This window comes from Mauremys reevesii, linkage group 6 (genome assembly GCF_016161935.1).
Source record: "Mauremys reevesii isolate NIE-2019 linkage group 6, ASM1616193v1, whole genome shotgun sequence".
Taxonomy (NCBI): domain Eukaryota; kingdom Metazoa; phylum Chordata; order Testudines; family Geoemydidae; genus Mauremys; species Mauremys reevesii.
Genome location: NC_052628.1, coordinates 82,946,507 through 82,964,722, shown reverse-complemented (window position 1 = coordinate 82,964,722; position 18,216 = coordinate 82,946,507). Strand labels below are relative to the sequence as shown.

Below are 18,216 nucleotides of genomic sequence, written 5' to 3'. Positions count from 1 at the left end.
GTTCCTTCAGGGTTAGTACACACACACACACACACACACTCTTACATTCTCCTGCATCTCATGTCTGTTTGGTTGCCAGATGCCTTACTTATGTTACACCATTTAAGACTGTGATTTTTGGATGTTTTATATAATAGATGTAAATTAGCCAAAAATAATTGTATATATTCTAGTATATTTCAGTTACCGCACAAGCTATATAATCTATAATACACTGAACAAGTATGCTCTATATCAAACTTGAAAACTTTTCCTTGGGACATGCATAGTTTGATCCGCGTGTTTGATACAGAATCCAAATCACAAGAACTCCAACTTACAACATAATGAATATTTTTCAAAACAATGTACCCATTTTGGTGTAAATTTTGCCCTATCTTTGAGGTTGAAGCGGTGGTGGTTTCATAGAACAAGGGGAGTGGAAACGATCTGGGCCGGGAGCATCTTGTAGAGCTCAGCTTCGTGGATGATTGTCTGCCTGATCAGTCATGTAAAGTTTAGATTGAGACAAGCCAGGGGATTTGCTGCCTTGTGGCTCTTCAGGTCCTTAACCCCTCCAACATGAGAGGGGGCACTCTATGCCTGGGGATGCTACTTCTTACATTAGGAGTAGGGAGTAGGAGTAGGGAGTTTAATGCATCACCTCACTAAAGTGGCTTCCTTGGAGCTTTGCAGTTTTTTGGGGGGAAGGAAAAGGAATCCTCCCTCTCATAGGGGCTTCCCCAGCCAGGATACTTGGTCAGGGCACTGGTGTGTGGATTTGTCCCTTAGAGAATAGATGTCTTACTTAGATTTGCTTTCTCAGAAAGAGACCTCCATCTCTCTGTGTAGCCTACCCACATCTCAGTTGCTGGAGCGGAGAAGCGTATAGGCTGTATATGAGGCCACTTGTGTAGGTATGTTGGGAGTGGGCAGAAGGGTGGGGAATGAGCAGAGAGCCTTGGATCTGGCTGGTCAATATAGGGTGGCTGAAGGAATGAATCTGCTAGTTGGGAGGCAGTAGCATTTTATTACCTCTGGGAGGAAGGTAGGATTGCAACTGCTTACACAGTGCTGCATCTCAAGGCACAATCAATGCCTAAGTGATGTGGGGGGGAGGGGAGGAGACACCTTTGCAGAGAGCTGCTCAGATTGAATCCCAAGAACAGCAATTAGTCACAGGAAATGCCACAGCCACTTACCAACTTTCTCCTGTTCCTTTTTAAAGGTTTAAATTAAAAAATACAGAGGGATCCTTTGAAATAAGATTTGTTTTATTTTTTTAAATAAAATGTTAAATATATGCAAAGAAATAATAGATATAAATTTCCAATGCTTAAGGCATAGAACATTGAGGGGTTTCTTCCACTGGAAGAGCCAATACTTCAAAACTAGAGAACTGCTTAAATCAGACCCTGATAGAAGTAGTAATAAGAATTAATACATAGCATTCATACAGTCTAGTGCTTTTCATAATCTAAGCTCTTTACTAACATTAACTAATTAATCCTTAGCATGTCCCTTTCAGGCAGACAAGTAAGTAGAGGTTATCTTTAGGTTAAAGAGGAAAATTTGAGGTAACGTACATTTCACCTCTTATCATTCAGTCTGTTAGAAAAATGGTTTTGTCAATGGGCAAAAAACTCTGTTTGATTCAAAGTGAGGGGATTTGAGTCCTAAATAAATTCTTTCATATAGCCAGTCTCAAAACTGCTGATGGAGCCTGCTGCAGAACAATGTGAAGAAGCAGAGTAGGAGAATGAGAGAGCACATTTTTGTTTGCTGTAATCTTGGGCCACTAGAACGTAACCTGAGAAATTCCTCCTCTTCTATTTTTAGATCTGAGAAAATAATAATTAAGAAAAGTTAACATGGGAGTGAGATAGGAATGATTTCAACAGACTTTGAAATTTCCTCCCAACATCTTTGCAGATACTTAAGTTAAAGCTATCAGATGTGAAAGCCAATCAAAAAGTCTATTCTCAGAGGAGAGATGTGAATGGATGCCATCAAGGATCGTTTGAGAAGCAACTGATAGCACTTATCAGCTCTTGAAGCATTAATCTCAGCATAATCAAAAGTAAATACCAAGCACTGGCAAAGATGTTAGCAAGTGGCATGCACTCATTCTTTATGTTGACTGTTAACCCTTTCCTCAAGGGAAAAAAGCCATCCTTCTACAGCCATTAACACACAAGCAGAAAATAACTGAGTAATTCAGCCCTAAAAATTCTTTTTGTACAGTTTTAAAAAAATGGTAATATCTACTTATATAGCACTTTAAACCAATCTTCAAAACACTTTACAAGTCTATGGCCTGGTCTACACTAGAAAATTAGGTTGGCTTAACTACTTTGCTCAGGGGTGTGAAAAATCCACACCCCAGAATTGTGTAGTTTGACAGCCAAAGTCCCCATGTAGTCAGCATTAGGTCAACCTAGCTACCGCCTCTTGGGGAGTTTGATTAACTCCTATCAGAATAAGGGCTAGTTTACACTGGCAGTGCTTTAACCTGGCTTGTGTGGTTGTGGCGAAGTGCTGGGAGAGAGCACGAGGGGCATAGCTCCCAGCGTTGGTGCACTGTCTACACTGGCGCTTTACAGTGCTGAAACTTGCTGTGCTCCAGGGGGTGTTTTTACACACCCCTGAGTAAGAAAGCTGCAGCACTGTAGATTGCCAGTGTAGACAAGCCCTAAGTTGTGTCTACACTGAAGTGCTAGCAAGGTGCCACTGTAGCGTTTTAAGTGTAGACATACCCTAAGAGTACTCTCATGATTAAGATACAGATTGAAGTGGTATTCATCCACCCTTAGGTTCCCATTCTGACTCTACCACCTGCTTCCTATGTGATCTTGTGCAAGTCTCTAACTTCTTGATACCTTAGTTTCCTCCTGTATAAAATGTGAATAATATAGTATATTCCTGCCCCACAGAGTTGAGGTGAAGCTTGTAACATGTAGTGAGATCCTCTGACAAAAGGGTCTAAGTAAGTGTAAAGGCTTTATTTGTATTTTATGTTGGTAACCATTTTCAAGAAGGTTCTAAACCTTCTGACCCAGCAAATTTTATGCATGTAATTTACACATATGAATAGTCCCTTTGATTTAAGTGTTTGAAAACCTGGCCAACTAATTTAACCTCTTTAATTTTTAATTGAACTGGGGGAAATAATTCCCTACTGTACAGGAGTGTTCTTATGCTTTATTCACTAATATTTGCAAAGTACTTTGAGATCTGTGGATGAGCTGCTTTAGAAGTGCAAATGTAGAAGTACCATTACATTAATGTGTTCTCAAAAATAGACCAGGCCACTGAATAAGTTTCACGTTAATGCAAATTCTGCAGAAAATAATGTTGTCCGGTAACTACTAAAAAGCCCCATTTATTCCCCACTAGTTAAATAACCATCTCCTTACCACAGTTGTCTTGCGTTATTTCCGAAAGGCAGTGCAGAACCCCATAGCCACATCGACAGAATCGACAACCCTTTTGCACCCAGACTCCATGGGCAACACTGCCACAGTTGCTGTCAATGACAAGGGAGAGGTTTTGCATTTCCCTGCTTGTCTTCAGTAATAACCTGGAGGATCTCTGCCTTCATCTTTTCTTTCTTACCTATTCTGCTCGTCATGCTCACAATATCTGCCAGTGAAGTGTTTTGGGCAAGCACAGAAACTGCCCAGGATACAGGTTCCTCCATTTTGACAACAATGCCTGTTCAGTTTTTTACCTAAAAGACAATGGTCCACAATTTACTAAGAAATAGGAAAACTTGGAACAACCTCCTTTCTCATTTGTTCTTTCAGGTCTCTGTAGCTGCCAAAGGATCTTAGGGATGTCTAGTTTTATTGTCCTTAGGGGCAATAAAATTAGCTGCCTGTTAGGAATGTTTGTTCAGTTAAGCTGAGTTTGTTTAGTTAAGGATTAAAAGCAAACTACTAGGGATTACAGGATGGTCAAGAAGCAACTCCTGACAACTTCTACAGAAGAAGTATGTATGGAACTGAAATATTTCACTTTGACAGAGGCAGATTTCAGTCACACTTATAAATCAGGGTTGTTCTTTAGCACTGTCACTCAGCTTTACTCTGCCGTGCAACAGAGGAGATCTGACTGGGATGGATTCTCTCACCTAAAACTTTGTGATGTTATGAGACACAGAAATCTGCAGTTGTTTTGGAGTGTTACTGTTTGTTTATAGACAGTCACTCTTAAATAAAAATGATTAAAATTTCAATTTAACGAGAATTTTTAACTATAAAACAAAATCATTTTTTAAAAAAAACCTTCAAGACTAGTGCACACCTCGTTTGTAAGACCAACATCTGCACTTATTTTCTTTATCCTTGACAGTGGTTTTGTAGATGCAAGAAACCTAGTTCAACCTTAATTTTATATGCTCACTTTATAAACAATAGTCCACAGGGATTTCTAAATTGTCCAGCTTAAACTATCAGAATCCAGCCTAGTTAGTGCTTAGGAGGACAAAGGGTTATTGATGTTGAATGAATGCTTATGAAGGCACTTTGCAAATGGTTAATATAGCAATTTTACAGCACTGCGCACACATGATGGTATAGAAATGTTACCTACTATCTGTAAGCCCAGTAAAGGGTACAAAAGTCCTCGAACTCTGTTGCTTGCTGCTCTCATCACTCCGATTCATGTCATTAAACATATTTAGAGTAGTGCCTTGATTTTTTGGCTGTTGCTTTTGGGCTGTTGCATGCACATTTTCTCCATCACTTTTATGCTCCTCTTTTTCACGGCCTTGGAAAGGTAGTGAAATCGGCAGGGGAGGGAAAGAACAGTTTGAAATGAGCAACACATTATATATTCAGAAAAACTTGCACACGAAAACAGATGGGAAATATAAGCTCCCCTTTACCTTTTCCATAATGAATGACCTGCAAGGCCAGACTCACAGTAAAAAGAATTCTACAAAAATAAAAGAAAAAATGAAAAGTTTATGGAAATAAAAATGATGAAGCACATTGTTGAATACTGAAATGGATTCTTATGAAAAAATATACAGTGCCTGATAGGCTACAGGTAGTGTAATACTAATAATTCAGATTAGCACACCACGAAATAAACTTGTCAATGAAAAAAACTGTATGTATAAATCTAGTTTCCCTACATAATGCCACAGATTCATACATTTGGTTGTTTTCAAGTTGCTATATACAGTTGTTGAGTACAGCTAGCCTATTAGTAAAGCACCCCATTACAAAAGCACGGAAGACAAAAGTAGGCATTAATCTTCATTTGAAGTAAAGTTCACAAATATATTGTTTCACTGTTACTCTTGTTTAAATTGTCTGCTCTAAATTATATAAAGAGAGTTTGACTCAAATCAAATGATTTCCTGCTTATAGAAAGTAATTGGCCGGCAGATCGCCTTACCGAACATGCTGTCCCCGGTACATTTTCCGTCACTCTGCAATTCTAGTGTGATTCTCAGCAGCTTGACTAGATGCACGATTCCAAGGTAGATCAGTGTAGGCTGTTACATGCAGCAATCTTCATACCATACGCTGTGACTGCTCCATCAAGAGACAGGATAAAGAGCAGAGGAGAGAAAACGGAGGAAACTTTTCCTTTTATCTCTAGACCATAGCAATATAGATGAGACATAGTTCCCAGCTCTGCTGCTTGTAGATCCTCACTGAGGTAGTGATAGACAGTCACTTATCATTTCTCTGAGTTTGCTAGTCCACCCCACCCCTAACCCACACACAGCTTGCTGGAGGTGGAGCAAAAAGTGCGATTTACATCAGTTTCTGTTTGCACGCAGTGAACTGGGGGAGCAGGTCATTGGATGACTAAAGTTAAGTACCTAAATCCATTTTTAGGACTTCAGTTAATATCATGATTTTCAAAAAGACTGAGCACCCACTTTAGGCACACAAGTTTAGAATGTGTGGGCCTCAGTGGATGATGTGATTTAATTCAATTCCTTGCCTTCTGTAATAACATGAGTTATTGGGCACTGACAGAGGCTGATGTGATCCTCTATTGCAAATCCTATATAAATGTAGGGGTTCCTTCATTATGAACACAGTGGGTGAAATTCTACTCTGTTGACAGGGGCAGCTCTATGTCTTTTGCAGCCCCTGTTTGTTGAAGAGACAGCGAGAGAAACACATTCTTGTGAATCTTTGTGCTCTTTAAGGGCAGAAGTATATATGTGTGTGTATATATAATTTTTATATTATATGTGGGTCTATATTCAAACGTTTTTATGCCTACTATGTCCCTCCTTGATTGATCCTAAGTTGGTCTCTTCATAATTTCTTTATTAGATGTAACTGACTAGTGTAACTATAACAAGCCAATATGAGGAAGTAATATTTGTCTGAATTATTATGGTTCAAATAGCTTGGACAGCATGCAGTATAATCTATTTTTGACTCCTGCACCCAAAGTTCTCCAGAGAGTGTCACAAATCCACATGTTGTCAATGAGAGTTAAGTTTTGCATTTGGAGCCTTAATTTGATGAAAAATTTGTAACACTCATGTAGCCATCCCCCGAAACATTGGGGGCATCACTTATTCATTTCAATGTCAACTGTAAATTGAATTTACTAAATTGCCTACAGATCTCTCTCTTTCAGATAATAATCAAGATATAATTTAGCTTGATCTAAACACCATGGGTACACCACATTTATGGAGATGCCATCACAGGGTACAAAGAACACACTGACCTGGAAGATCATGGACCCAATTCCCCGTTTCCTTGAAAAGTCAAATACAACTGTACAAAGACAATGGAAGGTGGCTGTAAAACTACCACTTCAGAATCACTTATCACAGGTGCCAATGACTACCCAAAGTGCAAGCAGGGGAGAATCAGGCTCCATATATTTTGCAGTGACCACCAGTCAGTTGCACAATTTATTCTCATTGTGTGCAGTGTGGATAAGGGAAGAAAATGTGATCCTACTGTTCATTTAGCAAAACCTGAGGTTGATCTCAACCAGTAACATTGAAGTTAAAAAAAAACTACCCATGTCTTTTCTCCACTAGCATTTACATTGAGATAACTAACGATGTAAAAACACACCTTTTTTTGCAGCAAAGCCTTAGATACCACCTGCTGGGTAAACTGGACTTAAACTTAACCTTTTCCCCAGTGCAGATGCAGGACTTTTAGCTCAGTTTTAGCTGGCTGTATTCTAATTTAGGTTTGTAACCACTTTTCGCTAAATCAACATTAACCACTTTCGTTCCAGAGCACTGACTTGCACCAAAATAACCCAGTCTGTTGTAATTAACTCTGCCATTTGGGTGCAAGTTTGCGTGTAGACCAGCCATCACTGTAAATCCAGAGTAACTCAGAGCATAATTTGATGCAATTGTATGGTGTGGGTATACCAATAACATAGAATCTAGAGTTGAGACTTTGATTTTTATCGTGACTGTGTCTATTTAAATAATGTCAGAAAAACAGAATCCTTACCTGAGTTAGTAGTATTTTAGATTAAACTGGAATAACTTCTAAAATCTAGTTTACTCTTCCACGATTTTTGCTGTCTCCTCCTTTTAGATCCAGTTCAGGAAAGCACTTAAGCCTGTGCTCAAGTCCAAGTTCAGGACAGCACTTAAGCACATACTTAGGTTTAGCCATTTGTTTAATCCTATTGACCTTAAATTAAGCACATGTTCAAGTGCTATCCTGAATAGGGATGCTTCCCTGCATCTGGGCCCTAGCGTGTTTCAGGCAGCTTGGGCAATGTAATTAAACTAGGCAGTGTTGGGTTTGCATGTACTAACAGTGTTTGGTTTTTAGCACTGCTGGGGAATATTTCAATAAAATGTTTTCCCAATGTTTGTTTGCTTTTAAATCAAACTCATTAAATTCCTTTGATTCTAATTGAATCTCCAGTTCCATTCCTTATTTTCCATAAGTGTAAAATGAGGATAATGTTTTGAGTTCAAGAAGTAAAGCACTAGAATAAATGCTTTTAATAATTTATTATGATTATTATTAGACAAAACAATTAATTAATCTACATGTCAGTGTCCCTTTAGTTTGAAACCTTTAGAAAATAAAGCAAACAGCCACACTATCACTCAGGATCCAGTTTACGGCTTTTCTCCCTCACCACAGATGGAAGCCAGAAAATGTAAACAGGGCAAAATAAATATGGAGACAGAACACTTCATAGTTTTTTTAGTAAATGTAATCCTGATTCAAATATCAGTGACGTCGCACTACTTTTTTGGTATCAAGACCCCCATTTTATACTAGAGGTAACTTTTAAAAGGGGATACTTGTAAAGAAATATAGATGCATCTTCACACTTTGTGCCATTTGTTTAAGATCTGAAGTCAGCCCTAAGGAGTGAAAGATTTGATGGCCCAGAGAGCTGTAAATCAATTGATAAATGTTTCTCACCATGTTACCTTATTTCTTTCTTCCTTCTCCCTGCAGTCACACAGAAAGGGCACATGTCGACTGAGGCCACAGGCGTAGCTTATGCCACTTTTGCTTATGGAGAGGAGTTTGGCATGAAACTGCAGAATAGCCTCCAATGTTTGTTGTCAACAAAATCTACCAGAAAGGGATTGCTTATGCACAAGAATCTGAGAGAAACCTGTCATGAGAGCAAACTCATCTCCTTTTATCAGCTGTAAACAAGATAAGAATGGAGACAGGAGGAATTGGTCCTAACAGTTTCAATCAAGCTCTATCTATACTAGAGAGCTTTTTGATGGTTAAACATTAGTTAGGTGTTTCTAGTACAGTTTGTTCTGGGAGGGGCTCAGTGAGCCTGCACTTACCTACCTGGTTTATGTAGATGAGTTCAGCAGCATGTCCACACAAAATTGCTTTATCAGGGCACAGGACAAAGCCTTTCCTTTCAGAAGTTAATATATCAGTGCCTGTGGGTCTCCCAAGGTCTACCTGTCTCACAATTCCCAGCACAGATCCCTAATGTATGAGCAGCAGGTTATTCTGGAAGATTAAGGACCCTCCACTTTCTGCATTAATCTCTAGTATAGAGCACATCCCAGAGGAACTGAAGCATCTTGCATAGTTGTTCTGACAGCTTTCCTAGCTTTGACAAATCTGTTGGCACCTGAGGAAGCCATTGTCAGTATTTCAGCAGAGAATGAGGTGGGACAGAGGGCAGGAACTGGAGAATTCAGGTATCACTAACTGCCTGAACTCCATGCTGGAAATATTGACTCAGCTCAGAGTAAGATTTTAGACTAGGGATGTTGCCAATATAAGAACATAAGAATGGCTAGACTGGGTCAGACCAATGGTCCATCTAGCCCAGTATCCTGTCTTCTGACAGTGGCCAATGCCAGGTGCTTCAGAGGTTCTGAACAGAACAGGCAACAAGCGAGTGATCCATCCCCTGTCAGCCACTCCCAGCTTCTGGCAAACAGAGGCTAGGGACACTCAGAGCATGGTATTCCAATCAGTTCCTGACTTAGGACCACTGATGAAAATATTTTTGCTGCTCTAGTGTACTTCCACACTAGTATCAATCAGTAGGGAGCTGGGACAGCAACAGGCTATGGACTTTTGGTCACATTCCTGGCCCAACTCCTTGCCACACCACTTATCTTTATCTTATCTTCTCCTCCATCACCATTCTACCAGGTGACTCTCTAATGTCCTGCATCATGGGAGGCTGAGTGGGTGCCTTAGGCTCAACAATGGCTTGAGAAGGGGCGGGAGTGTCATCCTGCCTTAGTGATGTGTTGTCCTGTGCCTTATTGAACTCTCCTTTGTGGCTTTTCATTTTATTCTGGCACTGTATTTATGCTAAATTCATCCTGACACTGTGGGTATCACACTGGGTCTTCACTGCAGAGATAAGTTGGGCTCTTAATTGGGAGTTTCCCTTAACTGTCCTTCTGTCCACACACACAAACCCTCTTACCAAAGATTGGTGGTGTTTTCAGTCTGAGCTAGTTATCTTGTGTGAAGCTATTGGCTAAAACCTGAGTGAGCTTTTCATTCTGACTGGGAAACAACCCACTTAGCAGTGAGGATGAAGGATAACCACTGCAGGTGTTGATAGTCTTCCAATGCTTTCCAACAACCCCTTCCCCTCCATATGCCCAGAAGGACAGACAAATTCTCCCATAATTCACTTGGAAAGAATCATTACGCAGCTCACCTTGCTGCAGCTCAAAAACCTGCTCCCAGAAGTCCTAGCAACAAAGATGGAGAGTGTGGCACCAATGAAGACACAGTAACGTGTGCATAGTTTTGTATTTGGCTGTTCACCCAAGTTAACTCTGCACGTAAGACATACCCTGAAATATTTGGTATATACTAAGTTGTTCTGAATGGCAAAGTTCGGTTCTGAATAGACCTTCTCATTAGCAGATCCTAGTGAGGGCCCGGGGCTGGCATTCTTCTTAGGCCAGCTGTCAGCATGGTCCTAGAACATCTTTGTTAGGAAATGATGGTTTCAAATCCAAAAGCACTAGGTGGCCTGTACCAAAATGCAGCAATATCACTGAAGTGGATGTTGATGATGAGATAGGTACTAAGTAGTTGAAGTAAGTTCAAAGAACAGACAGAGTTCTTGTAGGGACCCCCCCCATGTGGCACCCTGGGAAGGTGCACAGATTGCTGAGTGGTCACTGGAAGGATGAGCAAGAGAACAATGGGTTTGTGCTGGGAGGATCTGCTGCAGCTGTAATATATTTGGGTTCTGTTCCATATTAGTGCAGCAATTATCTGAACTGAAGTTGTGTGGGCAGAGGTGCTTTCAAAACGTGTTCACATCATACCTAGTATACTTCTAGTGATAGCTGGAATGTCTGTGAAATTCTTGGGAACCCATTTATTTGTTGGCCTGGAAGCCAAATTTTCAGAAGTTGCACCTTAGCATCTGAATCTGAGCACTTAAAAATGGAGCACCCCATATCAAAAGCCGGTTCTGCAAGTTTTTGGTGTGAGTACTTTACAGGCTGCCCAGGTGCATGAACTGGCAGTGAGAATGCAAAAATGATCCAGTGCAGATGGAACTAAAAAAGCCACAAGTAAAGCCAAAAGCATGATCTGGAAATAAAGCAGTTGTTTCAAGTAGTTAAAGCACACCTAGGGCTACAGGATGAATAGAATTGTCTCTCTTTCAGCAATGGGCCACTTCAATGTGCTTGAATGTTGTAAATTGACAAGACGATTAAAGGGGTGGAACAGAAAAGCAACAAAGGTCTTTGGAAGAGCTATATAGATAGAATCAGGTTCTTAGGGAAAGCTGTTCAAACTCAGGATAACACGTTAAAGCTTAACTTGGGAATTATCCTTTTGAAATTACTTTTCCTTTTTTGGCTAGAGGGGTTACAAATTTAAGTGATCAGTATTGTTTTAATCATTTGTTTCTTGGGATTAGTGAGGAACAGCAAGCTTTTAATTGTGTTTGCGCTTAAATGGTTACATGGTATGCTTGAAACCTTCAGACAAGACATCCCAACCAGCTTTGAGGAAATGTATAGACTCTAATTTCAAAAGATTATAGCAACTTCCATCTTTTTCAGGGAAAATGGGTGGGGGGACCCTGAATCCTGGGGGGGGGGAGGACAAAAAACGTATACTTTTACATAACTTTACTCACCTGAATAAATCCACTGAAGTCAATGCAACTGGATTCACTCAGGTAGACACCCATATACTTGACTTATGTGGGACTCCATACAGGCCTATGGGTCCAGCCATGCTGAGCCTTATGGTACAAAGGGCTCCACATAGTTGCATAGGGGTTCCCTCATGTGGATCAGTTTGCATTGACTTCAGTGGGACTATTCATATGAATAAAGTTACTCGCATGTTTAAGGCCCAGACCCTCAAAGATATTTAGGTGCCTAACTCCCATTAAAATCAACAGGAATTAGACACCTTTTAGGATATGGGCCTAAATGATTAAAGGATCAGGCCCTTACCTTATATGCCTTCTTATGACAGTTAATTAAATAGCCTTCTCCTACTGTTTGTTAAAATATGCTTGGTTAATTCCTTCTCTCACAGAACCTGAGTGGTTGTGAATTGTAAGCCATTCTCTTCTTAAGGTTGGCTCTGTAACAAGCAAAAGAAATATTGCTTAGTGCTTGTAGGTATTAAAACAACTGCCAAGAAAGCAATTAATTTAAAACACATGTTTAATGGCTTTGTTTTTGTGCACTCTGCACAGATGCACTCTAAAATCCAAAACATATACAGTAACCAGAAAAGGAAACGATTGAAATGGTGAACCTCTAGCCCTAAAAGGCACTTGCTCACACTGATACAGGAACCAGCTGTCAGAAGGAGTTAGGATAAAGTCAAGGAGGTAAAAATACTTTGCGTGGGAAAAATAGCTATGTCATGTATATTATATTAACAGAGTAATTAAGCCAACATTTTCACCAGTTCATACCATGTGATTTTGTGCCTCTGAACATTTCGGTATTTGACATATTGGAGCCCTGAAGGAACCGTTTGATAAATTCCAAAATCTATTTTAAAACACAAAAATTTCCCAGACCAGCTCCCAAAAGCCTCTCTGGCCAGTGTTTAACCACAAGATGGGAACTAGGAGGTCCTAAGTTCTACTGCCACCTGTGTGACACTGGCAGGACTTTATAATACTTAGTAATTATATGACATTTTACAAACATAATTTATTAAGTTGCATTGCAATGTCAAGACTGGTACATTTCTTACTAATGGGAAGAGGTTACAGAGAGGTGAAAGAAAATAGCATAGGAGAGAGAAAATAAACAGAGGAAACAGAGAAAAGGGGTTGGGGCGGTGTGTGTGTGTTGGGGGGAGGAGATGAAAACAAGGCTAAATTCATCTGGTTAAAGAGTAGGCCAGACTTTCAGCTGCTGTAAACTGGCACTCCTCCACTGAAGTCAATGATGCTAGCTTAGGATCTTGTACAAATCTCTGCCTTTTTAGGAAAATAATTCAGGCAGAAGTCTCAGGAAAGGCAAAATCATCTAATGGAAGGGAACAAAACTGAAAACAGGTATGACACTGAAAGATAAGGAGGAAGGAGAGGGGAAGAGAATAGAAGGCTGAGCTGCCAGTGGATAAAAAGTAGTGCTCTGCATTCCCATAGGAGATATCCAAGTTTAATTATAGGACTCTCATTTTTGCTCTCCATGCTGGCACAAAACACATTCTGCCTGAGATGGGATGGTGGGGACTTATAGATTTTAAGGCCAGCAGGGATCATCATGAGTATCTAGTCTGACCTCCTGCACATTGCAGGCCAGAGAAACTCACACCTCCATGATAGACCCATAACATACCTTGCACCACTCAGTTAATTCCCTTCTCACTGATTAAGTATAAAATTGGTAGGTATTTGAAAGAATCCCAATCCTTTTTCAGCTCTGGTGGCTCCAAGCAGAAAGGTCAAAAGGGAAGAAATAATGAGAAAGCCTCAATTTCAATATCCATATTGGAATTGTCTAAAAGTACCTGACAAAGTCAGAGAGATTAATGGAACTGGGTTCTTCAAGACATTCAGTATGGAATTTAGAGATTTCTAGCTCTAGGTCACTTGATGTTTGAATCTAGGCTTAGTCCTTAATGACCAAAGATCATTGTTATCCAGTTATCTCCAGCCTGTCTGATATAAGTTGGTGTCCTTACTCCATAAAATCATTACCACCCCAACTGGCCCCTCTGTGCCCCACTGACAGTTTTCACAAAGGGTATGTCGTCACTGAAGACAGGGCAGTTACTTAGGTGTTGCTCCTAACCCCCTTTTCATCCACACACAATACCTCTCATCTGAATCAAGTGGTACTTCCAGCTCAAGCTAGGTGATATGGGTTAGTGTCTGGGTCACAGCCGCCGACTTTCCAAAGTGCCAGGGGTGCTCGACACCTGGCCCTGCCCCAGGCCCCATCCCCACTCCACCCTTTCCCCTACGGCCTCACTCCTGCCCCATGTCTTCCTGCCCCCGTTCCACCTCGCCCCACCTCTTCCCGCCCAGTTTTGCCCCCTCCCCTGACTGTGCTGCGTCTTCCCTCTTTCTCCCTCCCCCAGCCTCCTGCATGCTGTGAAACAGCTGATTGTGGCAGGTGGGAGGTGCGGGGAAGGAGTGGGAGGTGCTGATCTGCAGGGCCCGCCGGTGGGCTGGAGATGCTGGGGGGAGGGGAGGTGCTGATGGGGGGCTGCCAGTGGGTGCTCAGCACCCACCATTTTTCCCCCGTGGGTGCTCCAGACCTGCAGCAGCCCCAGAGTCAGTGCCTATCGTCTGAATTCAGCTTTTTAACTCACCTACTTTGTAGTGAGAATGCAGGCTAAATCATTTGAGTGCTGATAGTCCTCCAGTGCCTTCCCACAATTTCCCTAGGTGCCCAGAAGGACAGACAAGTTCTCCCACAATTCACAGTGGGTCAGAGTTGCCACACAAAGAGCCATGAGCTATGGCCCCAGAATTCCTATCAAGATAGAGACACACACACACACAAGGGAGTGCAGTACCACACTAACTCCACTATGCAGTGTAGCTGCTGACGCCTGGGCAATGCTAACCCTGGTGTTGATCAGAGAGGCTAACTTTGAGGAGAAGACATAGCCAGAGAGGCCACAGAATGCAGGAATAGGGAGACTGAACTAACTTGTCACTCCTTTAGGTGAGTTGCCTGGGCAGTCATGTACTTCATTCTCAGTACTACCTTTTCTGGGGATAAAGAGAGAGTGTTAGTGTCCAGTGCTGTTAGGCTGATACCTTTCACAAGTACTGTAGCTCACATTTAAAAAAAAATGTTTGACTTAAACTATCAAATTATCTTCAGCTCTTGGCTGGTAGACAGAAATGTTTCTTAAAGGCCTAGTTTTGAAAAATGTAAATCTTAAACTAAAGTTTCGTTCTCAGATTTTATCATAGGATAGACCACATTTTAAAAGAGAGATTGTCTTGGGCAGCACCATATTTAACCTAAATATTTCTGCCTGTATATATCATGGCCCCACATGTCTTGAAGCTGGGTCTACATTAGTCCAAGACAACTATTGTCTCCCTACTGCCACCCAGCAGCTCTCTGATTACCAACCTGCGAGTCATGAGAGACCATGAAGATACATCTGCAAGGGCTCCCTGGGCCTAATTAGAGGAACACTGTGAACACTGATTGGTCAGGGCTTCCTATTTAAACCCAAAGAGAGGCACAGGAAGTTACCTGCACAACTGGGCTCTGTGTGGCTGCTGCATTGGATCCAGTCTTCTTGGCTGACTTCTGGTTTCTGATCCTTGCACCTGGTCTCTGAATCTGTCTTTGACCCGAGGCTTGACACCGACTCCTGTTCCAACCGGTAGAGCAAAAACAATGAGGAGTCCTTGTGGCCAGGGCTGGCTTTAGGAACTGCAGGGCCCAATTCGAATACCCGGTGGCAGTCCGGGTCTTCGGCGTCACTTCGGCGGCAAAGGGTCCTTCACTCGCTTTGGACCCCCTGCTGCCGAAATGCCGCCAAAGACCCAGAGCGAGTGAAGGTCCCCCCGCCGCCAAAGACCCGGAACGACGCTGGGTATGTAAAAAAAAAAATTAAAAATTAAAAAGATGCCTAAGGAGCGGGGCCTTCTTAGGCGCAGGCGCGGGGCCTGATTCCAGGTAATCGGGGGAATCGGCCTAAAGCCGGCCCTGCATGTAGCACCTTAGAGACTAACATATTTATTTGGGCATAAGCCTTTGTGAGCTAGAACCCACTTCATCAGATGCATGGGGATCCACTAGAGCAGGCTGCCTGTATCTTGGCCACAACAGTATGTTTATTCCAGGGGAGCTCCTCTGATTGTATCCCAGAGTATCTTCCAAGTGGCTGAAGCATAAGAACAACGTGCTGCTGTAAGTCACAGTGTCTGGTTTGCTACTTTACAAAGGTTAAAAAAAAAATGGTTTCACAGAGTAATCAAAGATTTCAAAAAACAATTTAACAGAGATTTCCACAATAGCATGAGTCACCAAGAGAACTCAAAGCCATAAAGCGATAACACAAATAGTGAATGTGTGTTCTGTTAACACAGTTTTGTTTGGCTAAGGATTAAAGAGGGAAGGGTGTGAATTTCTAATTAGCAAAAATATTGATCTCAAGCAAATGCCAGCAGAGCAAATATCTATGCATTCAGGTCAAGTTTACAGCCTGACTTAAGTATATATTACCACATTCACGATGAGGCTTGGCTTATCTCAAATTATTTAAAACTAGCAGTTAAGAGATACTTTGGGAGTGCTCATGAATTTCCTCCTTAAGTGAAAATGCATCATTTTCACAGCAAAATTTTCTTATTTTTACAGAGGACACTGACTACAGCAGAGATTCTCAAACTGGGGGTCAGGACCCCTCAGGGGGTCACGAGGTTATTATGTGGGGGGATCACAAGCTGTCAGCCTCCACCCCAAACTCCACATTGCCTCCAGCATTTATAATGGTGTTAAATATATAAAAAAGTGTTTTTAATTTATAGGGGGGGGGGGGTTGCACACAGAGACTTGCTATGTGAAAGTGGTCACTAGTACAAAAGTTTGAGAACCACTGGACTACAGGGATACAGGACCACAGTGACTATTTCTCACCTGGAAACCTGCCCTTGCTTTTCACACACAAATTAATGAAGGGGGGAAAAAAATCCATCCCTTTTTTTTCACCAAACTATAAATTTTGATCTTTCTCTTGGAACCAAATGTTCTTCCACAGTTCCACTTACAAACTTTGACCCTAATCTTGCAGACACTTATACATGTGCATAACTATTTCCCAGTGACTTAAATGGGACTGCTCATATAAATAAAATTATGCACATATATATGGGTTTGCAGTATATGAGCTTATAATAAGAATAACTGGCATTTATAAAGTGCCTCTGAGCACTTGACAAACTCATTTACAAACTGGGAGCCAAATCTGTAGTTCCTTAATGAATCATTGCTCAGGCAAGAATGTGGCCATATCTTCACTCCCAACAAATCATGAAATTGTGTTTTCACATCAACATAGTGATCTCAAGATAGAAACAGACCTGCTAGAGATAGCTATCTCACTGTCAAATCCTAGTGGAGTCAAGGCTTGGGTAGTTTTTACTTGGTGGTAGCTAGTCATGTTGAACTCCAAGAGGGATATGTAGGGTGCATACATTGAATTAAAACTACCTGCTTTGTCTCTGCTAGGATCTTACATTGAGAGTGGTATCTCAAATTACCTATCTCAATATAAAAACATGCCTTGATTTGCAGTGCAGATATAGCTATGTTGACTTATTAACCCTGTAACCAGTGGTCAGAGTTATTTTTATTTTTGTTGTGGGGCAAGCAGTGCTGCTGGATGTAGTTGTGTGCATGCACAGGGGTCAGTCTCTCCTCTTCACAGACCAGGGGAGGGGAAGTGTAATTGCACATCTTTTTTCCAGCATCCCCACAACCCGGGGAAAGGACTATGTGACGAATGTCTTGCTTCTGTACCCCTCACTGTGGCTGGTGTTCCCCACAGCAGCTGAAATGTCACCAGATCTTATTCAGAGTGGGCTCAGACACTTGTCTGCTCATCTGGAACATACAGGTAAAACTTTCTCTTTTGTGCATCTCCCCTGGGGGGACAACATCATCACTTGCTTTCAGAGCTGCTGAGCAGGAAGGAGTTAGCATTGAACTGCACATTATTATGTATTTATATTGTAGTAGCAACTACGGCCCCATTGTGCTTGATACTGAATAAACAGGGGAAGGGAGATGGCACCTGACCCAAAAAGTTTGTTACACTCCCCGACCAGGGATGATTTTAGAACTGAGGTTTTATTAAACGTAGCACTAAAAAAACCAAAACTCAACCCCATATAAACACAGCTTGCACAGCCCCACTCCTGCTCTGTCACACTGGTGCACACCAAAACTTTCCTAGGACCACCTCATGCTTCCCAGCTGTGTCCCGTTTAACCTCATCAGCAGAACTCCTTAAAGGGCCAGGGCACAGATAAATATAACTTGGCGTTCAATTATGAACGCTACACTTGCAATCTAATATGCCTCCATTGCCAGCTGGGTCCAGGTAAGGGCTGCTACTGCTTCCACACCTGTGACCTTTAAAAAATGTAAACAAGGGTGATGACAAATACAAGTGAAGATGGGCCTGGGGAGAGATGTCACACCCGCCCATCTAAATTTCAAGGGATTTTGTCTTTAATACTGTCAGTTGCCTAATTTGGTCATTAATTCCTAGTTTCAAATGTTAAACTATCTATGTAGTAAAATTAATAACTTATTTTTGGGTT

The 18,216-nt window shown here is 41.5% G+C and overlaps 1 protein-coding gene across 1 annotated transcript; it reads right to left on the bottom strand.

Moving 5' to 3' along the window:
* Nucleotides 1-1,483: 1,483 nt before the first annotated feature.
* Nucleotides 1,484-11,927, bottom strand: LOC120408774 (cryptic protein-like). The gene is made up of 7 exons (XM_039545999.1): nt 11,900-11,927; nt 5,386-5,522; nt 4,868-4,917; nt 4,573-4,749; nt 3,595-3,709; nt 3,396-3,505; nt 1,484-1,820 (listed from the first exon to the last, which is right to left on the bottom strand). Exons 2-7 carry the CDS (start codon nt 5,406-5,408, stop codon nt 1,684-1,686), a joined length of 612 nt encoding a protein of 203 aa, XP_039401933.1. The 5' UTR covers nt 5,409-5,522; nt 11,900-11,927; the 3' UTR covers nt 1,484-1,683.
* Nucleotides 11,928-18,216: the final 6,289 nt, after the last annotated feature.

What these genes read in the sequence shown, in the direction of transcription:
- LOC120408774 (XM_039545999.1), bottom strand. Translation starts at nt 5,408, where the DNA reads ATGTACCGGGGACAGCATGTTCG. An exon ending in GGTCATTCATTATGGAAAAG is followed by an intron (nt 4,750 to 4,867) that starts GTAAAGGGGAGC and finishes TACCTTTCCAAG; the next exon opens with GCCGTGAAAAAGAGGAGCAT. An exon ending in AATAACGCAAGACAACTGTG is followed by an intron (nt 1,821 to 3,395) that starts GTAAGGAGATGG and finishes TTATTTTCTCAG; the next exon opens with ATCTAAAAATAGAAGAGGAG.